Source organism: Sorex fumeus, unplaced genomic scaffold (assembly GCF_029834395.1).
Source record: "Sorex fumeus unplaced genomic scaffold, SorFum_2.1 ptg000034l, whole genome shotgun sequence".
Taxonomy (NCBI): domain Eukaryota; kingdom Metazoa; phylum Chordata; class Mammalia; order Eulipotyphla; family Soricidae; genus Sorex; species Sorex fumeus.
In genome coordinates, this window is record NW_026606091.1 from 8844975 (window position 1) to 8870520 (window position 25546).

The 25546-nt window shown below is 41.2% G+C and overlaps 1 protein-coding gene across 2 annotated transcripts in view; it reads left to right on the top strand.

Annotated features, from left to right (window-relative positions):
• ADAMTSL1 (ADAMTS like 1) overlaps positions 1-25546 on the top strand; it is a 454178-nt gene that overhangs the window by 374602 nt on the left and 54030 nt on the right. For both annotated transcript variants that reach the window (XM_056117099.1, XM_056117100.1), the window contains one exon: positions 6653-6787. In XM_056117099.1, coding sequence (XP_055973074.1) covers positions 6653-6787 — 135 coding nt within the window. The remainder of the gene's footprint in view (positions 1-6652; positions 6788-25546) is intronic.

Genomic DNA, 25546 nt, shown 5'->3' on the forward strand with positions numbered 1-25546 from the left:
ACAGAAAGTTGTTTTCTTATTTCTAGCAGCCCATAGTTCAGTGTACCAGCATGATCCAGATCTTCATCCGGGTTTCAGACCAATAGCCTTTTGCTTTGTCCTCATCTGGCAGAAGGAATGAACCTGATCTCTGGAGTCCCTTTTTCAATGGCACTTGTCTCAAACATGAATTTCACCTTCAAGAACAAGTCCCATGCAGCCACCTCCCAAAATCATTCCCTGATTTAGTTAAGATTTCAACATGAATTTTGGAGGTGCACAAATATTTAGACCATATTACCTCCCATACGTAGGAACCCCTGATTAAAGAGTCTAAGACAGTTCTGGCATAAAACTTTTTTTTAATAACAGAAATATTTGGGACAACACCCAACATATAATCTTGCCCAGAGATGGATTCAACCATCTTGCAAATTATCACTCCTTTTGCTTTCACAAGAATATTCTCTGCTCTCTTCTCCACTGAAGATTTAAAAAAAAAAAGAGTAAAAAAGAAAAATGCTTTTTGTTTTTGTCATTTTTAATAAATTATTAGAAAATATATGGTAGCCTTCTCCCCAAGAGAATGTTCTTTTTGTAGGGTAAGATAGTGAAAATATGAAAAATACAAGTAATTACATACCATGTATACATATCCATATCCACATTATGGATTTATTCAAGAAAAATAATTAAACCTTATATTTGTATTTTCACATCTCAATTTGATTGTATTCCATAGCATAGGGTCTGGTGCTTCTCCACTCAAATTTCAGAAAGGCCCAGGTGGGTTTTTATCTCACTAGTGGTTGCATAAACCCCCAAACATCTTAAAACACCAGAAATCAATGCAGTGAAGAATGTTATTTGTTTTGTGTTGGGTTTTACCTGATTGAGCTTCTAAAGTTTGGGGTCCAGAGACTCTTGCCCCACACTGAGTTATGGTACTTACTGATGGGCTTTTTCCTCTTTAGTAACCCTTCCTTGTTACCTCTGCTAACAAAATTGAAAGCCTAGGCTATGTAGTTGCTACTGTAGCTTTGCCAATGAAGTGTGTACATTCTATGAGCCAGTTCCTGCAGCATTCCAACTCTAATACAGTGTGACGGTGAACATGCTATTTGAAGAGCATAATGTCTTCCTTTTTTAATCAAACTTGATGGGGGGAAATCGCCATTTAAACTGCTATGGGTTTTTTTTAAATCAAAAGTCTTGGTTTACTAGTCAGAGTTTATTAGGATTTATAAGTGCTTTATGAATGTAGATGTAATGTCCTCTTTTTTTTTTCAATCAGCCCAAAATATATCTTTGCTCTTAAAGGAGGGATTTTACAAAGGAAGCTGTTTCTTGCCAGTTTTCACTGATTCGAACTGTAATAAGACACTTAAAGCTAAATGAGATAAGTTTTCATTTATTCATATGATCAATGAATAAATATCACTGAGTATTTAAGGTCCATATAGATCTTTAGGATAATATAAGATATGATCTCTAGGATAATATACAGTTTATCTAGAAAGAGCAAATGGAAATACACAAAAGAAGAAAAAATCAGAGCCAGAGCTATAATACAGAAGGTAGGGTGCTTGCCTTGCATGCAACTGACCCAAGTTTGATCCCCAGCATTCCAGAGCCCTGTCAGGAGTAAGCCCTGAGCAACGCTAAGTGTGGCCCAAAGTGATATATATATATATATATATATATATATATATATATGTATAGAGAGAGAGAGAGAGAGAGAGAGAGAGAATCTTTAAGGATAGGAGCGACTAACATTTGACTGAAGGAGATCCAGTGATTTTGAAGTGGGGATATAATTTTCCCTTTGACTATTAGGAAAAAGCAAGGATGTAAAGGCCTTGAGTTTTACATTCTTGAGTCAATATCCAACAATACATTTAAATATTCTTGAGGGAATTGAATTAATTTAGTACAGGAGGTAACACATTTGCCTTGCATATGGTGGAACCCAAATAAATTCTTGGTATTGCATATGGTCCCCTGAGCACTGGCACTCTGAACACAGAGCCAGGAGTAACCCCTAAACATTGCTGGGTATGGTCTACCCCCAAAAAGAAAAAAGGAAGTAAGGAAGGGAGGGAGGGGGGAGGGAGGGAGGGAGGGAGGGAGAAAGGAAGTAGTCTATTTCAGTTTTCTTGGGGGAATTCATAATGGGGATGAGGAGAGAGAATGAATTGAATAATTTGCCACTTTGTGTTCATGTGAAAACATGTGAAATCATGGTTTTTCAGAGATTCTTTATCATTTTTTTATTTTTTAGGAAACTTTTATATATTTTAGTTGTCAATTTTATTTTTGTATTTTTAAAAAGTTGTTCGCAACATTATATTAAATATTCATACACCAATACCACCACCATTACACCTTCCCACCACCATATTTTCATTATGAACCCCAAACCCTGCCCCCAAAGCATAACTGAAATAATTTATTTTGTATTGCTTGCTATGAATAATCGACTAAAAATAAGTCAAAAAAGGTTTCTTAGAGAAAAATGTGTTAAGATTGTTATATGTGAAGATTATTGAATTTCACCCAGTAGTCATTAAGCCCTTCTATAAGAGATTAGTAACATGTTATTAAAGTTGAGCCTTGTGTGTGTTTATGTGTGTATATATATATATAGATATATCCCTAAAATTGATTACCTTCTCAATCCAATGTGGTGTGCTATTATTGGTATATTGGAGCAAGTGGAGAGTGGCTGAGAGCAAGGTAAAGATTGAGTTCTGGAGGTATTCAGCTGCCAGGCCTGGCTCCATTGGGGAGGGGAGGGACCTCACCTGGCCCCTCCAGATTGCCCAGAATGAAACAACCTTGCATGGGGTCTGGTGGCATGGCTATGGCATATTTTCTAGGCTCTCCTCTGAGAGATTTACATTGAGTCTCTAAATCATGGCTGTTAATGAGATTATATGGCGCCAGCCTCAGTTTGTGGGTATGACTGCCAAGCTTCCGGAAAAAAGGGGGAGATGGGGGGAAGTCACCCATTCCTGGTTCCATTAAACCTGGAATTTTCAGTTACAATTCCCACATACCTGGGTCTTTAGCATTTTTAGGTAAAGAAACAAAAGTGCAAAAGTTACTGAATGACTGAGCCAGTTTCAAGGGAGGCTTCCATAAGCCAAAGTATGATGTTTTTACAGTGTGCCACATAAAAATATTTTCCTCCGCCCCTCTCGGAGAGCCCGGCAAGCTACCGAGAGTATTCGATATGCCAGACACAGTAACAACAAAGTCTCCAATGGAGACGTTACTGGGCCCGCTCGAGCAAATCGACGATCAACGGGAGGGCCTTTACCTTACCTTAATTATATATTACATTTAATGTCTATAATTTAAAAACTACCATAAATATATAAAATCCCCAAATCACTATCATTTTATGTAAATGGCTTACAGTCAAAAGAAAAAAGAACAGTGATGCTGCAGTAAACTCAGGTGTCTGTATGTCTTATTTGCCATCCTTCAAATACCTAACAAGATCACAAGCATGTACCAGGCCCGACTTGAACACTCTCAAAATAACCATCAATTTTAAGAGCAAAATTCTTGCCTCTCTCTCCATGCCAATAGACGTGTCCAGGAAGAAAAAAAAGGGTGGGAGTTAACCTAGGGAATGTGAACTGCATGCTTCAGAAGATGCAAGGAGGGAAGGAATGAGATTCTGCTCCTTTTTTCAAGAGAATTTAGGGATGTATACCATTCGGTTTAATAGATGCTCAATTCTTTTTGTCCAGTGAAATCGATAAGCTGCGATACTTCAATTTTGTTACTTTCTGTTCTGGTGAACTAATTCCAGATGACTTCAACCCTGATTAATAATTTTTAATGACAATCTCTTTTCTCCTACTGAGGCATAAAAATTTAGATTATAAAGAAAATTTGCAGCATTACAGCTGGACTTGATTCGTCAAAGAAAAGAACACTTAGGCTCTTTTTAATCAAGAAATTTCTGTGCTGCATAACTACCTTTAGGTACAATAACAAAATGCTTTCATCTAATAGATATTATAAAAGCTAAATAACAGGGGGTATGGTGCTGCCAGCAGGTCAATCTGTACCTGTGAGGCGAGTGCATCAGCAGCCTCATGGCGCCTTCAGACTTCCAGATACCCCAAAATTGCTGCTGTGCCTTTGGCCAGACCCCAAAAACTTGGGGCAAAGTTTACCAAGAAAGTAAACATCCAAAAGTTAGGTATGTGAGAGACACACCCACAAACCACCTCTGGCTCAGCTATATAATTGGAGGCATGGCCTCACTGGTTCCTGATCGAACTGCTTAATGTCTATGATCCCAGAGACTCGAAAACAAATCTCAAAACCCAGCGGCTTTTGGCAGAAATGCATCCTGTTCCTGCAGTAGGCTACTGGTGCTGGGCCACCCCAGATGGGAATAGGTTTTGTGCCTTGGCCTGTTCCCCCTGGCGGCCCGCTGGCCATCATCCTCCAGAGGCTACTGGACAGTCAGGTTTGGGCCCACAGTGACAAGACACATGGGGCCTCATGGGATGAGGGTGTAGCCGGACCTTTCCTCCCCATCCCAATGAGACCCCGAGTCGCCACCCACGAACGGCCTCTCTGGCTCCTGATCAAGCTGCTTAATGGCCATGATTCTAGAGACTCAGAAACGAATCTCAGAACCCAACGGCTTTTGGCAGAAATGCGTCTGGTTCCTGCAGTAGGTTACAGGCACTGGGCCACCCCAGGTGGGTATAGGTTTCGTGCCTTGGCCTGTTCCCCTGGTGGCCTGGTGGCCGCCATCCTCCAGAGGCCACTGGACAGTCAAGTTTGGGCCCACAGTGATGAGACACGCTGCTTAACAGCTGTGATCCCAGAGGCTCAGAAACAAATCTTGAAACCCAGTGGCTTTTGGCAGAAATGCGTCTGGACCCCCGCAGTAGGTTACTGTCGCCTGGCCACCCCAGGTGGGAAAGGGTGCTGTCCCTCCGCCTGCTCCCCCTTGGCGACTTGGTGGCCACCATCCGCCAGAGGCCACTGGACAGTCAGGTTTGGGGCCACAGTGATGAGACACGTGGGGCCTTACGGGATGGGAGTAGAGCCAGCCCTTTTCTCTTCATCCCAATGAGACCCCAAGTTGCCGCCCACAAAAGGCCTCTCTGGTTTCTGATCGAACCACTTAAAAACTATGATACCAGAGACTCAGAAACAAATCTCAAAACCCTGCAACTGTTGGCAGAAATGCATCCGGTGCCTGCAGTAGGTTACAGGCGCTGGGTCAACCCAGGTGGGAATAGGTTTCGTGCCTTGGCCTGGTCCCCCTGGCGGCCCGGTGACTGCCATCCTCCAGAGGCCACTGGTCAATCAGGTTTGGGCCTGCAATGACAAGACACGTGGGGCCTCACAGTGTGGGGGAGAATCTGGCCCTTTCCTCTCCGTCCCAAAGAGACCCCAAGTCGCTGCCCATGAATGGCCTTTCTGGCTCCTGATCTAGCTGCTTAATGGCCATGATCCAAGAGACTCAGGAACAAATCTCGGAACCCAACAGGTTTTGGCAGAAATCCCTCTAAATTTAAGTGTTAAAATTTCAGAATTTCAAAATCGTGTGGCCACTACTGCAGCCATGAAACATCATATGTTATTCATAACCAGGAATAGAAAACAAAGTGTCTACTGTTGCCTTTTTAGCAGATCTGAGTGTTGGGGTACAATCCCAAAAAATAATGGTGGGTCTGGTGTCAAAATTTGAATGTAATCAAAGTAGAAAGAGAGTAATGTGGAAATCATCTGCCCCACAGGTAGGGGAGGGTGTGGGATATGGGTATACTGGGGTTTTTGGTGGTGGACAATGGGCACTGGTGGAGGTATGGGTGTTTCATTGTATGACCGAGACTTAAACCCAAAAGCTTTATAACTGCTCTCATGGTGATTCAATAAACAAAATTATAAAAAATGAAACCCAAAACAGTAAGGTGGAGTTCATGCCCAATTCAATCAGCTAATCAGTGGCTGAATAAATAGCAGTACTCCTACATAATAAAAAAAAGGCATTAAATAACAACAGGATGATTATAGAGAGCACTGCTGCATAATATGTAGGAAAATGTCTATGAGAATAGACTATTCATTCTCATCACAAGGAGAAAACTCTCTTTCTTATTGTTACTACATGATAAGATGAATACAAACTGCATTCATTATCATTTTCCCTCAGTGTGTAGACTATTATGCTGAATGATATATGGAGACTACATGTAAACTATTATGTGTAGACTATTATGCTGAATGACTCAATTTTACACAATTATGTATCTCAGTTATTTCTCAAAACTGGGGGCAGGGAGAATGAAAATTTATTCCAGGACTTTTGCATATATTAGATAATAAAGATGTGTTAGCTTTTTAAAAATTGTTTTTATATATGGTTTCATTTACCTACACACTTACAGGGACCCAATGGTACTAAGGTAGAAAGTGCTTTGTAGTAAAGAACTCTTGAAAGCAATATGTCTGATTCTCATTACTGACCTTGCTTTTTCAAGGATCAAATATAGGGAAAATTATGTTTAAGTAAAATAATAGTAATAACTGCCTTACCCATAGACATACTTCTTACTGTGTACCTCTTTGTCTCCTCTTAACACGGCCTTTATAATTTAACCAGCCTGATTCACTATTTGCCTTCTCACAGATCCCCCTCAAATCCCCACACAGTTGGAAGACATCAGGGCCTTGCTTTCAGCCACTGGACCGAACCTTCCTTCGGTACTGACATCTCCCCTGGGAACACAGCTGGTCCTGGATCCTGGGAATTCTGCTCTCCTTGGTGAGTCCAACCCTCTGGAACATTGGGCAGAAATCCAAGGCTGGACAGGATTTATGGATGGGTGACTGCTTGCAGGTGGGAGGGAGGCAGCAGTAGGGGGGTGGCCAACAGGAAATCACTAAATTGCCTACAGAATCCAGACTCACCAGTGGAAACTTGGCTGACTTTCCGTATGAGGTGAGTGCCGTTCTTAGTCTGGACTCTAGCTTGTCTAGATTCCAATGTGGCTCCTTTCCGAATCCTTTTGGGCTACTGCCATGGTCCAGATCCTCTCAATCAGATTCAGTCACTGAACCTTGAGGAAGATACAGCAGTAAAGAACAGCTCCTGTATCTCTTGTCCCCTTGCCAATAGTTTCGTGGTACTTACTATGGCTTCTTCCCACCTAAACTAAAGCTATCATCAGTTTTCAAGGAGAAACCTGTGAGATCACACACACACACACACACGCACACACATATACACATATAGACACATATACACACATACACATATACACATACACACACATATACACGCATGTATGAGTGCACACACACACACACACACACACACATACCCCAAATTCAGACTATTTAAGCAAGACTTCTCCAAGTTGTCACTAAATCCATCCCAGAAAGACTATCAAGATATGTATTTAAATCATTTCACTAGGTAATACTTCCTGGGGGCTGTTATTCATAACGTTCACAAAGTTATTGCCAATATGGCTGTGTCTCTCTTAGGCAGAATAGTTCAGGGCTTCCAAGTCCAGAGTGTCTCACATAAGGATCATGGACATTTCAGAGGAGCCTCTAAATACCCATCATGATCTATATAGTTAGAGATAAACCCATCTACCTTCAGGTTTGGGAATGGGGGAGTTAGAGACCTACAAAATGGAGAAAACCTTCATGCTAATTCTATGTGACCAAAACATCAGGTAACAATAGCTAGAATTCATCCCTTAGCTTGAAGCTGAAAGTTTGTCTTCTCCCCACTACCTAGCATGGAGTGTGAGGCTACTGAGTTCCCAGTCATACTGAGAGTAACTTATCAACATAGTCCCAGGGCCAGTATCTTCAGGATTACAATAAGGGAAGGTTATGTTTCATTTTCATTGTCATCTTAAATTAGCAACAAATGCTTAGGAGCATCTGGAAAAGTTTCTAATTTCTGTATTTCTGATCTGGGTTAAAAATAAGACACAGATATAATAACAAGTAGCCCTATTCTGTTTCCCATAACTTATACAAGCTTGGCATTGAGTTTTTCCACATCATGTTGATCAAAATTCATGGAAGTTTCAAATTGCATATTTTCTTTGGCTAGTATATGGTAAACTTATTCCAAATTAAATATGTGCATTGTAAACTTTTTAAAAAATTTTAGATGCATCACTATGAGAAATTGTTATAACTATTAATCATATCCCAGATACTGGCAAGTGGGTTATGCAGCAATTGTTTATTTTCAAGTTCAATAATTCTTTGGGTCACTCAGGTGTCATTCAGCATGCTGGAAAAGTTAACCTGCTCATATTTTTCCATGATAGCTTTACTCCCTTTCTCCCTTATTCTGGAATAATATTTTGTCTCATTTTAGCCGTGGGCAATAAGAATTTATTGTGCTTTATGCTGCTGCATTCCATTGCTAGTTTATGGTGCTTTGTTACCTTAGACTGGTATTTAAATCTCACAGTTGAGAGACACCTTAATACCCCAGTTCACATTCAGACTACTACATTTGAATGAGACAGCAAGTCAATATCCATAAAGCCCCTGTGTGTAACTGCCTGGGCAAGCAGGACTCTAGTGGAGAAGACTGGTGTCTCGCCAGCAGTGTAGAACTAGGAGAGATTCCACATGGAATTGTGGAGATGAATTAGGTAATGATGTCAGGTATCAGGACTCTGAGAAGTAGGTCATTTGAGACAGGCCTGAGCCTCACCATGAGGCTATGGAGTTGAGCACTAAAAGATGGGAGAGATTAAAATAGGCAGAAAGAAAGGGAAGCAGGCACTCATAGTGACAAAGATGCTGTGAGCCTGAAGATGAGAATATGTGGAATATGTATCAGGTGTCTATTTAGAAACAGCTGTAAGAGGCCACTGCTTTGAACTAAGAATGGTCAGCTAAACTGGGAATAGCAGGAGTAAGCCTCAGCCAGAGCTGGTCAACTCAACGTTTAGATCAGACCTTTAGCCCAACATTGCACTGCTTTCCTCTGCTTGAGAATCCCCACTAGTGACTCCTCCAGTTCTGTAGTGAAGCTGCTCCTGTTTAGACTTGTTCACATTTTTGACCTGGGAGAGGTCCTTTTAGAGCAACAGTATAGTATGTCTGGGTATAATAAACAAGTCAGGCAGCAGAACCAGAAGCTTTGTCTATTGAACTGAGCTTACCTGGAGGAGGGGAGAAATGGGAGAGGTTCCTGGGACATCTGTGAAGGGACTTGAACACTCGTGTGGTGGGTTTGGGATTGGAGCAATGTAAACATGAAACCATCATTGACAGTACTACAAATCTTAGTACCTCAGTGAAAATGTAGGCAGGATGATAAAAAAAATAGGTCAGGGAAGACAAAATGCTGAATGGCATGAAATTGTGGAGGACCTTGATTATTAGATTAATAAAGATTTAATATGTAGGATGTGGAGATGACATACCTTAAGAGTTGGGTTTTTTTCTTAGCTACACCCAACTATGCTCAGGGCTTACTCCCAATTTTATGCTCAAGGGTCACTCTTAATGGGCCGCAGAGAGAATAATATGGGGGTCCAGGGATTGAACCCATGCTGGTGCCATGCAAGGCAAGCTCCCTACTTACTGTACTAAACTTTTTAAACTTTCTAAAGTTTTTAGAGAATGATACAAATTAATAATTGAAATAATCTGGTATTCTGTAAGAATAATCAGTAGTGTTAGATAGTAAAAGAACCAGCATTATTCTGAGGTAACTAGATGTTCTACGTATTTCTAATACTTGAAACACAAATTTCCTTGTCAGTTATTTTTAAAATTGAAGTCTAGTTATAGAATTGATGTATGAATAGCTTACAAGTTATGAATGAATAGTTGTGTCATTATGGGAATCATTCATTTTAGGGTTGAGTTTAGGCTTAAGTACACGGTTTCTGCTGGTTTACTATAAGTTTCATTTAGGGTTTTGATTCATGCTTGTTTTGACATACAAAGTGTGGATCTTTTTTAGATAAGTGCTATGTGAAACTGAACCAATGTGTATTACATGAAACGCCAACTTATTGTTCATGTTTAAAATGCAAGTCTCTATGTAGAGTTGAGTTATAAATAGCTTATGCAATATGACTAGATGTTTGTATAATTAAGGACATTAATGTTTGTTTGCTAGTTTAGCTATAAGTATCATTTAAGTTTTGCTTAACGGTTGTTTTGAAGTAGAGTTGCGATTCTATTAAGATACGTACAATGTGTTCCTGAACCTAACTTAATAAAGCAACAGCAGGAAAAAAAAATAGATGTTCTAGACCAGACCATGTGACAAAAATACCACTAAATCCTCCTACTGCCAAGACATCCAAGTATATTGTGACTTTCTTTCTCACTCAGTCCAGGTGCTGCCTTAAAATTTAACATTCCCACCAAGTATGGTGGCAGCTAATGTACAGAATGAAAACCATATGCCAACGCTGTTGTAATCAGTAAGTGGTGAGATTCCAGGGTGTGTATTTCTCCCATCTAAAAGGTTATGACTACAACAGATTCAGAGAACTTCACAGTTCTGTGCCACAGAGACAATAACTTGCATGTCTTAGTTCTTATGTTCTCTTGGGGGAAAGATGAGGAAGATGGTTTTAGGATTTTATAGTCACATATGAAAGCTAACTCTTCTCCATTAAGGCTCAAGTGTTGAAACTCTCAGTTGGCAAGCCTATTCCAGAAATGGCTCTCTTAGTGTGAAGATACTCTGGCATTGATTTCGCTTCAGGTTCACAAAATTGCGTTGATTGAATAGCATATGCATGAGCCTATCTGGGCCTGATTTTCAACAAATTGTTAAACAATTTCTATTGTAATAATGAGTGTGCAGGAATTAAGGTCCTTGCTTACACACAGTCAACCCAGGTTCAATCCGTATATGGTCGACTGACCCACCAATAATGATTTCTTAGTACAGAGCTAGGAATAAACTCTGAGCACAGACTGATGTAGCCCCAAAACCAAAATACAAAAAAAAAATCCACTCTAATCAAGGTTTTATTTCGCCCCACAAAATGCTAATGCTAGTGCCTTATAAATTATATTATGAAAATTATTCTTGGGTCCTAATAATCAAAATATTTTAACAGATTATTGCAGAAATATCCACATGCTGTGATACCTCTTTTTTGGTATCTACCCTACCCCGAACTCAAAACATTTGAAAGGATATATATACACACCTATGTTCAATGCAGCACTTAGTACAAAAGTTAGGATTTGTAAACAACTCAAATGCCCAACTATGAATGGACAGATCAAGAAATTTGTGGATGAAATATTATGCATCTGTAAGAAAGGACAAAATTGTATAATTTGCTGAGACATGGATGCAACTAGAAGATATATTGATAGACATCACTCCGAAGGAAAGGAATAGATACAGAGTGATATCTCTCACATGTGGGTCTTAAAGATATACAGTAAACTAGCAAAAAAAAGGGCTAAAGACGACATAACTAGAGAGTTGGTTCACCAAATTGAGTGTGTATCTGGTGTCTTTCAAAGAGCATATTTTAGTTTTGATGAAATTTAACACTAAATTTCTTCTTTTGTGTTTCATTTTCTATTGTATTAAATCAATCTTTACCTACTCCAAAGTCTTGAAGATTTGCTGTCATGGTTTTCTTCTAGAAATTTTACAGCTAACTTGTTTTAAGTTAGCTTTTATGCATAAGAGTGTGTTATATAGTGAAGTGCATGTTTATGCACATATTCCACTACCATTGTTCAAAGATTATTCTTTCTCCACTAATAGTTCTGTGTATCTTTGTGAAAATATGTTATCTCATGTGCACGGTTGGTTATATTCTAGACCTCATTTGTTTTGTTTCAGAAAGACATATTTTTATAGCAATACCATCTTTTACCTAATACCCTGTGAGGCATGAGGTTTTCTGGTCTAGGTGCACTCTTCCTGATCCTGTGTTAATGCTGAAAATGAGTACTTCTAATTCTTTGGGAGCATTCTTTCACTTTTCCCTGCTCTAGGTAGATCTACACATACATGCATTTACCTGAATACTCGAAGGGTAGCTTCTGGAATTTATTTATACTCTCACCTCTCTCTGTGTGTGTCTCTCTCTCTCTCTCTCTCTCTCTCTCTCTCTCTCTCTCACACACACACACACACACATACATATACACACACCTTCTCCCTCCCTCTATCTCCCTTTCAGCTTCTCCTCTCCCTCCCTCTCTCTCATACTCTCCTCTCTCATACTCAATTTAGTAATCTCTTGCCACTATGAGATCCCTATCATTTTTATTTCCTCTTCTAAACTCAAGAGCTAACTCGATTTCACTGCAGTACATCCTGGAAATTCTCTCAAGACACTGATCTGGGGCAATATAGGGCTCACTTTACTTTTAATTACTTTATGTGAGAGTGTACATTATTACTCCATCTTGATAAATCATGGATATGTACCTCTGGCCCCCAACAACACTGATGCTTCCCAGCTCTGCAAGACCTAAGCAACAAAGCATTCTTAATCTAGAATGCACCCGAAGAGTTATGTTAACTGAGAATCAATCACTGAGTGACCCCTGAAGCTCCCTAAGCACTACCTAGAGGCTGCCCTCAAAATAAACCTATGTGTGTACATGGTTATATACATATGTGAGTATATATCACTGTCACTGTCCTCCCGTTGTTCATCGATTTTCTTGAGCGGGCCCAGTAACGTCTCCATTGTGAAACTTAGTTGTTACTGTGTTTGGCATATCGAATACGCCACGGGTAGCTTGCCAGGCTTTGCTGCGCGGGCGAGATGCTCTCAGTAGCTTGCCAGGCTCACCGAGAGGGGCGGAGCAATCGAATTCGGGTCAGCCATGCTGGCTGCGTGTAAGGCAAATACCCTACCCGCTATGCTATCGTTTCAACCCCATGAGTATAAATACAAACACATATATATGAGTTAGATGTTTTTAATATTTTTCTAGTCCAATCTAATACTCAAGTTTGATAATTCTAAAATTATTCTATTAGATCACATCTCCTGGGGGTTTTTTTTGTTATATTTATTGAATCACTGTGGAAAAAGTTACAAAGGTTTCAGGTTTAAGTCTCGGTCATACAATGATCAAACACCATTCCCTTCACCAGTACTTATTTTCCACCACCAAGAACCCCAATATACCTTCCCTTCCACCCCTCCCAATACCTGTGAGGCAGATTATTTCTACTTAACTCTCTCTCTGCTTTGATTACATTCATTATTTTGACAAAAAAATGCACCATTATTGTTTAGAATTTCCACCCAACAATCAGAAATGCTGAAAAGGCATTGTAAAATAATTTGTTTTTTATAGCTGGTTATGAGAACCATTGGATTTCTGATGTTTTACTAATTAAGTCTGGAGGGATTTCTGCCAAGAGCCAGATAATTACGAGATTGGTTTCTGTGCCTCTGGAGCCATGGCTGTGCCAGAGAGCCACTCGTGGGGGGGGGGGCAACTCAGTAGGGCGTGAAGGATGAGCCCCCCCCTTTCCCATGAGGCTGCAGTGGCCCTGTCACTGCCGGCTCATACCTGGCTTTCCAGTAAGCTCTGAGGCAGCGGCCACCTTGCTGTCGGGGGGTGGGGGGAGAGGGAGGCAGAAGGGAGAAACACCCTTTCCCTCTTGGGAAGGCATGGTGCTGTAGTTTAATGCATAGTCCATTCACTTTTCTGCCGCAAGCTGCCGGGCTCTGGTTTAAGTCCTTGTGCCTCTGGAGCCATGGCTGTGCTGGAGAGCTGCTCGTGGGGGGCAAATCCACATCTCCTGGTTATAAGGAGGACCCTACTCTTTCCATTGCATCACTGATTTCTGTTTTGGGGTTAAGCTTTTTCCCTCAGGTGAAAGAATCTAAGAGAAAAAGATATGTCACATGTATAAAAGGTTTTCACTCAAAAGTCAGAAAATAGAAAATTTATATTATAAAGATGCTGGATTTTTGTCAAATTTTGATGATGTCACGTGTCTCTGGTAACAAAATATATATTGAGGATTGGTGAGAAAAGCAGTTCAGTCTCTTTTCCAGCACATCACATTTAGATTCAGTGCCCTTTAGAATGTCTCACAGAACAAATATCTACAATTTGTCAACTCCTGTGTTTGCTCACAAGTTCTCTTTCATGAGTGAGCAGTTCCTGATGTCTTGGGACTGCTCATGATATCTCTGCTGGAAATACATGTCCTGCTTGCCCACAGAATGCCAAGTGGCATGAGCCTGTTCTCAAATATTGTGGTTTTTGCCAAGAGGAAAAGGGATTCAGGCATCTGATGCTGAGTTTGCAGAGTCAAGTTTTTCCATGAAAGAAGGCATTGTGCCTGGTCTCTCTCCTCAGCAGTTGGAGGTGGGGGGGGGGGGGGGGGGGGGACAACCAGCACACATGCAGCTCCACAGCAGCAACATGACCCCCAGGGCAGCAGGCACTCAGCCCCAGGGCTCTGATTGCATAACAGCTCCTCCCAGTCTTTCCAGCCCTAGAGAAGCTAGGAGTGAGGCAGCGGCCTACACATCACCACCAGGGGTGGTTTCCTTCTCACTACCTGACACAAGTAGCGTGCACTTTTTCTTTTTTCCTCCTGAAGTGTTAAAATTCAGAGGCTACCTGGTATGGGAGGCAGTTCCACAGGTCTCTCTGTTAGGAGCAATGAAGCTCTTTTCATCAGAATCTCAAGCTCAAACCTGGATAATCGTTTCTCTAATCTGAAATGGACCATTCATTCCTACAAGTCATTGTTCTGTGGAAAGATCCATGACAAATATGAGAACAAGGTTTGAAAGGTGGGATGGTACTCACGATTGGTGATCACATTCAAACCCTTCAACAGAGGAGAGTAGATTGAAAACAGTAAAATATCAATTTTCAAATTTGGAAACACTGGTAAAGGGCCCAAGAAGGGAGTGTCCCAGAAATAGGTGTATTGTCATTATTATTTGTTGGATACTGACAATGTTCTAACCACTGTGCTACAGCCAGGGATGTACAAACAGACAGACAAACCTGGCCTTCACATTGCTGTTAAGTGAAGGAAGAAGTTTCTGAACTTTTACTATGCACTAGGCCCTCTTCAAGATAGAGTACATAGGACATAGAATATAACCATTCAGTTTGAATTCTAATGGGGCAGTTTAGGTCTGGTAGGGAATGTAAGGATGTGTGACAAGATAGCATTCGCCAAGCTTTCTCTGAGATTTTTTTTCTTGAAATAACCTTGTTTTTCATAACATCAGTCTCAGGTGTGCATGTGCATTCTACTACATGTGCATACTACTACATTAGCTCGCCACTAAAACCCAATTCTATCCTTCAGCATACAGTTAACCCCTTTAACCCAGTTGGTATACCTCTCTTCCCCTTCCCTTTTGGTAATTGCTCATTTGGTCTAATCTAAATGATTGATTTACTTCTTGTTCCTTTATTTGTACCACATGTGAGTGAAATCATATGGTGTTTTCTTTCAAGGAAGGGGTCTTTCAAGACTGGGGGATGGAGTAGAAATTATCCCGGTGAGGAAAGGGAATTCCAAACAGGAATTAAAGAGCATTCTATGTAGAGGAGCCAGCCGAGGTGCTGAATTCCCATCCATTCCATATGTTTGTAAAAGCATGAAGCCTTTGAGAAACCATCACAGTAAACTACAGGAAAAGCCGCCTCAGCTGAGGTAGAGAGAGCAGTGGGAGCACATTGCTGGCACTCTGGAGGCTGCAATAAGATTTTTCACTTTGCTCTGAGTGCAATTAGCAGCCTTTGACGAGTTCAAAAGCAGGGGAGAACCCCATCTGATTTATGTCTTGAGAAGTCTGCTGTGACTTCTGTGAAGAGGAAGAACTGATAGGATAAGTCATTAAGGAAGTGTAGTATTCCACAGACAGAAAACTGGGATTTTTGACTAGAGATCTGGAGAAAGTGGAAAGAAGTGAATGAGCTCAAGGATATGGAGGAAATAGCATGATAAAAAAAAAAATGTGTTCAATAGATTAGTATGGAAGAGGAACATTTTCTGTACAACCAACAGATTGCTTAGGCTTTCCTCACTGAAACTGATATGGCTCCTATGTGGCAAAGACACATTCCAGACTGCTCAAGTCGAGATGTTAGAATACTGTGGAGAACTACTTAGGTGTGCAACTGCAAAAAGTCTAGCTAGGGAGCTGAGTCCAATGATTTTGTTGCTAAATCCCGACATATTTCCTGTTTTTCATGTCTACTAGATGCTATATCCTGTGTTTCAATTCCAGCCTTGGAAAAGCTCAAAATCAGAAAAGACAGTCGACCCCTCCCCACCGAATCAATAATATATGATTAAAAACTCTAGAGTTCAAAGGAAGCCACAATGAACAGGGGAGGGGGCTTCTTTTTTCAGACTTGGGAAGGGATTAATAAGGAAACTATTCTCAGCTTTAAAGGATGAGCATTTTTAGCACTGCTGCACTAGACACTTATTTACCAAGCTTCTTCTGTGTTCCAGGCATCATTGAGGGCACTTGGTATACAGCAGAGAACGAAATAGATTTAAATAACCTCTTTCATACAGCTCACATTATAGTCGTGGGTAAATAGAAGTAAGTACACTGACATGAATGTATGAATAGTATACTAGAAGGCAGTAATGCTAGGGAGAATAATGAGCAGGTTGAGAAGGGTGTATAGTACCTGTGTCATATGTGGAGGCTTGTTTATATTTTTCAGAAATTTATATAAGGGTAAAGGGGGAAGGCAGCACCCTTTTTCCTGTGCACTCACCCTTTCCCTTCAGTTCTCTTATCGATGTCCACTGTTTTATTTTTAATTTTTTATCTGTTCATCTTCAATTACCTGTTTATCTGTAAATTCTTATGTTGCAGACATGAGTGAAATCATCCAATATTGGTCTTTTACATTTGCTTGTGATACTGTCTTCCAACCTTTACTTTAAGCCTGTATTTGTCATTAAAGCTCAGTTTCACTATCGATGGCAAAACGTTGGATTGTGATTTTTTTGAAATCAGCCACCCTATGCCTTTAAATTATTGGGTTTTAATTTTAATTTTAATTATTGAGTTTAGAAAGGTAATTAATGAAGTTTAAGTATTTATTGCCATTTTATTATCTGTTTTTAGGTTTTTTCCTTGATTTATAAATTTCCTTCCCCCTTCATATTCTATTCTTTTATCATAAACAACTTTCTTTTTATTATTTTTAACTTACTTTTATGACTTTGTTTTGTTTTTCTTTTGTAGATTTCATTTTTTTATTTTTTTTATAATTTATTTATTTATTGAATCACTGTGGGAAAAGTTACAAAGCTTTCAGGTTTAGGTCTCAGTCATGCAAATATCAAACACATTTCCCTTTACCATTACTTATTTTTTACCACGAAGAACCCCAATAAAACCCCACCCCCACCCGTCCCAATGCCTGTGAGGCAGATGAATTCTAGTTGACACTCTATCTGCTTTGATTAGATTCATTGTTTCAATAAAAGATGCACCACTATTATTTAGAGTTTACCCACCCCCCAAATCAGACATGCTGAGAAAGCATTGTGAAGTGATTCGCTTTCTACAGCTGGGTTCAAGAATTAAATGTTGGTTTTGGATTTCCACTATTTTGCTAATTAACCCTGGAAGTGTTTCTACTGAGAGTCAGATAATTAAGAGATTGGTTTCTGTGCTCTGGAGTCGTGGCCGTGCTGGAGAGCCGCTTGTGGGGGGCAACTGGTGGCTTCGGTAGGGTGTGAAGGACTGACCGGAAAGCCCCCCTGCCCATGAGGTTTTAGTCGCTCCCACACCTCCGACTCACACCTGCTCTCCACAAGGCTCCCATGTGGCCGCCATCTTCTTTCCAGAGAGAAGAGGGCGAATGGGGCAACACCCTTACCCCTCCGGGCAGACATGATGGCCTGGATTAACGCATAGTCTGTTCACTTTTCTGCTCCAAACTGCTGGGTTCTGCATTAAGTCCTTGTGCTTCTGGGGCCGTGGCCGTCCGGAGAGCCACTCGTGGGGGGGCAACTGGTGACCTCAGTAGGGCGTGAAGGACGGACCAGAACGCCCCCCCTTCCCATGAGGTTTTTGTTGCCCCGCACCCCCGGCTCATACCTGCTGTCCACAAGGCTCCCATGCGGCTGCCATCTTTCTTTCCAGAGGGAGGAGGGCGGAAGGGAGCAACACCCTTTCCCCTCTGGGCAGACATGATGGCCTGGATTAACGCATAGTCCGTTCACTTTTCTGCTCCAAGCTGCTGGGTTCTGCATTAAGTCCTTGTGCTTCTGGGGCTGTGGCCGTGCTCCAAACTTAACTCTGATTTTCAGGGAGAAACGTTGGGTGATTTACTTCCCATTGATCACTTTGTATATACAGAGATGTCGCGCAGCTGCTGTGGTTTGGAGGAAAAGTCCTAGTTCCCGCATACTCGAGCTATGCTTGTGGAGGCTTCTGGTCACCGGGGTTCCATCTGGGGGAGGCGGGATGCGGCACCTACCCCATTTGGGACTTCCCAGTGATCTCGGCTCTTTTTGGAAGCTGGTGCCTTCTTCGGGAGCTGTGGAGCCAGCCCTCCATGTGGCCCTTCTCTGCGGCTGTATGCTGTAAATGTAGATTTCATTTTAAGGTAGTCTGGAAGCTTGTGTGTAAAGTTCTGTGCTTGTGGCCAATTGATCTTATACTCATTTTGGGGACCACATTTTTATTCTTCTTTCTGCCGCCATATTGTATAATTGTCTTCTACTTCTAGGTGGAATTGCTTTTCCTTATATAAAAGTCCCTTTAATATTTCCTGCAAGGGCCATGAATTACTTTAATTTTTGCTTATCTGCAAAACTCCTTATCCTTCTTTGACTTTAAGTGTTAATCTGGCAGGTTCAAACGTTCTCAGTTGAAAATCCTTTTCTTTCAGCACTTTAAATACACTCTGCCATTTTCTCCTGTCCCACAAGTATTTATGAAAAGTCCTCAGATCATCTTATAAGGGATTCCTTTTATGCAATTAATTTTCCTTATATGCTTACAAGATTCTGTTTTATCTTTACTTTTTAATACTTTACAGTATACTGGGGATATCTGTTGGGTTTGTTTTGTTTGAAACTCTACACATTTGGGACTCAATATTTGGAAGTTTCTTTCACAAATTGGATAATTTCTTAGCATTGAATTTTCTACCCTATTCTTTCATTTTCTATATGGAACCTCTATTATGAGAATTTTGAGCCCCTGGATGTAACCCCATTGGGCTCTTATACCATATTCACAGTTGGTGCAATCATTTTTTTTATTTGCCTTTCTGTCTAAGAGTTTTACATTACCACACTTTCTGTTCTGTTATTTGTTTTCTTGTTATCTGTTAAGTCTATTATAGTCTACAATAGTCTATTATAGTCTCTAATCCAGCTACTATTTGTTTTTGTGGGGATAGGGGATTTTGGTAAACCAAAATGGTTTTTCTGTTGTTAACTTTTTAGCTCATTGTAGTTAAGGTGATGTGTTTACAATAGTGTTCACAATTATAGTGTACTCACCACCACCAGAGTGCCCACAACTCCCCCTCCCTGCCCCTGTGTCACCTCCAATCCACCTACTCCCCTCCAATCTTATTCTCAGTTTGTACCCCAAACCCCAGCTTTTTATCAGTTCACACTATCTATAAAAGTAACCTGTTGGGATCATCTCTTGAGGTTTTATGGGGAGTTGGGGGCATACCTAGCTGTGCTTAGGGGCCATTCCTGGCTCTGTGCTCAGGGGCTCTGCCTGGTAGTGCTCAAGGGACCACATGCGTTACAGGGGACTTGAACCAGGTCTGCAGCGACAACCCCCTACAAGATCTTAACCTCTAAAAACTTTCAAGCCCATCTACTATTGTATTTTATTATGTTTATTGTTTAGGGAGTTTCAATAGTGTTAAAATTTATGGTATTGTTACACAAAATCTCCAGTCCTCATCACCACCAAAGAACCAACAACCCTCCACCACTGTCCCCACATCTTGTTCTTGCTCTTGGAGTAAATCTAAACATGCTTCTTATGCACTTGAAAAAAGTATAAATTTAGCTGTTAGAGGGGGTTATGTTCATCTCAGAGCAGCAGTTTGGACCACAGTTGATGGTCACAGTTTCCCATACGCATCACAGATGGATAAGGAGAGGGTATTTCTAAGTACCTCCCTCCCAAACACACTTCCAGTTTGGGTGCTCTCGGCTCTGACTGGTGTGTGAATAATTCCAGTGACAGGCCTCAGTGTGCTCAGGACAGATGCTTCACACATACACAAAGGGTAGTTGCAGAGAGACGTCACTCTGACGGAGAAGCCCCCAGTGGTGGTGCACCAACAGCTCCCAATGTGGTCTCTGACATCAAACAACCCTTCTAGCAAAGGCTACTTATATTTAGAAGCTGCTTATACTGGTGGTCACAGGCTTAGGCCAATAGTCAACATCCTGGAAGGCACAAGCACAAGTATGTGCCCAGCATCAGGGGGCAGGGTATTTTCCGCTTTGACCCTGACTCTGTGGTTCTTTCCTAACAATCTGGCTTTTGTCATTGCTGTTGTTTACCCCATCAGTGGTTCACCACAGATCTCCTCCCCCTGGGTCCCACTGCCTTCCGTAAGAAAAACTTTTTCCAGTATCAACGATGCTCTCCAAATTAATATAGTCCCCAAATTCTCAAATCCCACATGAGAGACTCTGTCTCCATATCTAAGCTCCATATCACAGCTCTTCAAAGCTTTCCTCCCTCCCTCTCCCTTTCTCTCTCTCTCCCTTTCTCTATCCCTCTCCTTCCCCCCTCCCTCTCCGTTGCTCTCCCTCTCTCTTCTTCTCCCCTCACAGCTCTTCAGAAAAAATTCTATTAGTTTTTCTCATCGTCACCCATGACTTTCTCCCCGGGAGCATTGCCCCTCCACGCATCTGATCTTTTTTCAGAGAATAGAACTCTTCAGTGCATCTGTTGTGTTAAAAATGCAGGAGGGAGGTAGGTGCAGTTGTCCTCATTCCCCTGCTATGTGGCTGTAACTCCCTGACAGGATTATAAATAGACACTCAGGAAAAGTCTCGCGGAGAAGGCAAGCCGGGAGCAAAGACTGAATGTGAGCTGAGATGCACACAGGTCTAGAGGAAGAGGAGACAGGCAAAGGACATCCAGGCAGAGAGCAGCCCTCATGGAGGGCTGAGGCAGAGGTATGCTTCATGTGCTCAGGGAACCACAAAGAGGCTAGTGTAGTCTGGCAGAAGTGATGTCACCAGAGTTCTGTTGGAGATAGACCATCGAAGGGGTCACAGGCAGAGGGCATATTGTGTAAGGCCTCGTAAAAAGTCACGTTAAAATAAGCAGTGAGCGTAAATTCAATAAATGCTCTGATTTATATTGCCCTAAGTCAAAATTGCACTAAGCATCCTGGGCTTTTTCAGGATCAAGCAAGGGCAGGCAGGAGTGATTTCTTTTACTGGAAACAATGTGGCCAACCGAATGTTATAAAGTTGACTCTAGTAAAACCAGGTTTATCAGGCTGGATCTGCTACAAGCCAATATTGCTGACTTAATCTGACTCACATGTGTTGGGCACCTGCTCCGTCTACCTGGGCTGAACGGGGCTTCTGCAGACACCATGCCTGGTGAAATGCCTCATCATGGAAGAGGTTCCAAATGACACAATAGAGTTGCCGGTGAAAGTTTTCCCCAAAATGTTCCAGCTGAGACCAATTAAGACAAAATCTCTAGGATTGAGTCTAGGCATCAGTACTTTTTTTAAAAAAATGGATTTTCTGAGCTTGAGTGGGCTTAAAAAGTCACTTACCCCACCCCCATTTTACTCATCTAGAGGCTAATATGAGAAAAGAATGATTTAGAATATTTTCCCCTGAACTTCAAGACAGTTTACGAGTCAGATCCAGCCTGTGTTCCTGTTCTCCCATCTTCTTCCTACCTCAAATAACTCTGCATTTCAAGCTTTACCCTTGTAATTGCTCTGGCCTGGACACATTCTTGCCTGGAATAGGCTCTACCATCCCATCCTTTCTAGTTAAGTCTTGGAAGTACTTAAGGCATACAATTTGAACCCCTCCATGAAGCCACCTGGCAGTGCTACAACCTGAAGTAATTTCTCCCTGCTGGTCTCCTGAGGTGCATACACTAGACCGAGGCTGAGAGATGTAAGAGGTCTGATGCAAAGACTCAACTCTGTAGTTGTTGAGTAAGGCTGCCGTGGACAATAAACAAGCGAATGGGTGATACTGTGTGCCATGGAAATTATTTACTGAACAGAGCTTACCTGAGCCATAGCTTGTCAATTCCTGCTCTAGATCACAGGTGTGATACTTAGCATTCCATACTCCATTATTTCCCCAACAGTGTCTGCTCCCTGCTAGATTCTATGTCCTGGGCAGAGAAGAAGATGCATCAGTTTTCTCAGGTGATTTAAAGCAGGGCCATGTAACAGGAGGTCCTGGCTTAGAAAATCTCTTGAGCCATTTCCATCTGTGGTTTCTTTTATAATTGTAGCACAATTATCCGTTCCACATACTTTCAACCTCGCTCCACCCTGTATGCTTCCCAGTTCTCTAATACAGACTAGATGAGCTAGTTCTTGAGCCCAGTGAAAGATAAAATGCACACAGAGAAAGTCATTAAGTTCAATAGGGCACATCTGTGGGAAACCACTTATCATCATGATGATTAGGAAGACTAGTATCATCACTACTGCCTCTCTGAAGGTAGTTGGAGGAGCAGTGAGTTGTGGCAACCAAAGGCTAGGTAAAACTTAATTCACAAGGGGAGCCCACCCCATCAGAAATTGTAGGCACAGCAAGGAGGTAGTGCCACATAAAGGGAAGGAAACTGTGCAGGGAAAGGCTGGCATACTTGATGGGGAGGGTGGGGAAGGAATTTATCCTGACCCTTTTCAAACAGACATGAGCTGGCATCTGTTTCCTCTTTTATATTGGAGGTCTGGGGTTTCATGTCACAAAAAAAATGCTTTTGATTTCTTATAGTTTTGCCCACAAAGAGAATATACTTTGCTATTAAAAAGAAAGGTCAGCATTTCATGGTTGTTTATAGCACATTTTTATGCACTTTTGTCTCTTTTTCAAGGTAAAATCCAAAGTGAAGAACAGAGACCCCATAGGGACTGCCAGAAGCTCTATAGCAAATCCAGTATAAGACTAAATCAGTATTTCAGGGGGCATTTATGAGGAAGCCACAGGAAGGAGTACAGCAGTTCTTTGGACTATAGTACACATCCATAAATTTTAAAAGACACTAGAGCATAAGTGACACTTAAAATAGTTGAACAGAGAAAGCGAGGCAATAAATCTCCCTGCCTATCCACTGTTCCAAGCCACAGCAAACATCGAGGCGCAGGTTTATTTTAAGACCCCAAATAGTCAGGAAACGGGACCTTGGGAAACTCACTCACACTTGCTTCTGCCCGTTCCTGGCACCAGGACACAATTCCCAGGCCTGTCTGCCCTGCCCCCAAGGCCAACAGGAATGATGTGAATGAGTCTGATGTCCCTAAAATAGACAGGTATTGAAAGTCCATCAGTGGGAAAATGAGGAACTCTACACTCTCCTTAATAAATCCTTCCTCCACCCTGAACCAATGAACCCTGAACCAGTGAAAGTATCTCTCTGGTTCTATGCCGCCCCATGTCTACGGAGTGCTGGAGACAGTTTTATAGCCAGCACAGAGACAGATTGTAGAGAGAATGACAGGATCATGGCCTCAAGCCTCCTGCCTCAGTTTCTGGCTAATTTTGGAGAGAAGACAGAGGCTCCTTGGTTAGGAGACCCGTTGCCAAATCCACAGTAGCTCTTTCCTCATTTGTAAATAATTATTAGTCTGCTCACATTGCTGCAGCAGAGTAGAAACAAAAGGAATTAATTTTTCACAGTTCTTCTGGAGCTAAAATCCAGGATTATGGTACCCAGTATGGTCATATTTTTCCCTACTTATAAAGCAGCATCTTCTCCCTGTGTCCTTCCTCGGGGTGGAAAAGGCGAAGGATCTCTATAGTGTCTCTCTCATAAAAAAAAAAATTACTCCTTGTTTATGAGGGCTCCACTGCTTCATGAAGCGCCTCCCAAAGGCCCTTCATCTGAATACCATCACAGTAGCATTAGGATTTCGACGTATCAAAGTATCAAAGGGGGGGAGGTCCCTGTAGGGCACAAAACAGAACATAATAATCATTCCCATCTCCCAGAATTAATTTCATGGAGGGTTGAATGAAATTTCATTATGTGGTGAATCCAGTTTAGTGCTTGGTACAAAATTATGTTATTATCTGTTCATTTCACATTTCTTTGGCTTTCCTGTTGAATCTATAAATCAAGAAGTTAATCCTCTTCTTCACTGAAGTCTACCACAGAAGATGAGGGACTTTCTGAAAAGATTATATTTGACCTGATTGTAGGAAGGAGCAGAGATATTCATGATGTGCTGCCCAATGTTAAGGGACTTCTTATCTAGTTAAGAAAAAGGACACAGGAGAAATAATGAAAACACTGTGTCGGTAGAGGGAGAATTGAAAGGAGTGGATGCATGGCTGTTCTGTGAATGTATGGTAAATGACCAAGACTTCAGTCGACTCCTGGGAGTTCTATTCCCAACCATCCATTCAACTTTGGTGCTAGATATGGGGACCTACTATGTGCATGTTAGAACTTGCAGAGAAAGCTTACAGATTTGGGGGCCAGACACTGGAGCCAGAATGCCTGGATCTGCCACATGAAAAACAGTCACTTGACCGTGGACAAATTCTGAAAAGTCTCTGCCTTTTGGCTATAAAGTGGAGTCATAACAACATGTACCACTAGGATTTTGAAAGGAGTAAATGAGGTAATATGTAAAAAAGCATTTTGAATAGTGCCTTGGCACACAGTAAGTGCTCAATTAATGTTAGTCATTATTGTATTGGCAGTACATGCTGTTGCCCCAGCTTTCTCCCTTCTTGAAGTGCTTCCTAGCAGGAAACTTAAGAATGCCCTTGGGAAATGATATTATATACTTGAAAGTCATTGAGAGAGTAAATCTTATGTGTTCTCACCACAAAAAAAGAAATGTAATAGTGTGATGTGATAGAGGTGTTCACTAACATTGGGATAGTAATCATTTTGCTATAGACATCTCAGTAATGCTGGGGGAGGAGGAAATTCCTTGGGGTGAGGTTCTGGGATCAGGGATAAAGAAGTCAGATTCAGGCTTTAGCCAACTTCGCTTTTCATTACTTACCCATATTATGCATTTTATATTTCCTTTGTGTATTTGCTAGTTAATTTAACATACTTTTTGACAAGTCCTCATGAAAAATAAATCCAATCTTTTTGTAACAAATAAGTCGAAAAAAGTGAAAGAATTTGCCTTCTACTGAAACAAAAAGAGTGAAATTAGTGTAAATTTGAGGTCTGGAATTGAAGTGTAATGAAACTTCATTGGCTTTCTGAACCTTCCTTTCATCTTTATGAGTCTTCCTTTCTTATCTCTAAAATAGGTTGATAATATGACTCTCAGGACTAATTTCAGAATCAAATGAAATCAAAAGAGTAAATTCTTTTGTAAATTTTATTTGTTT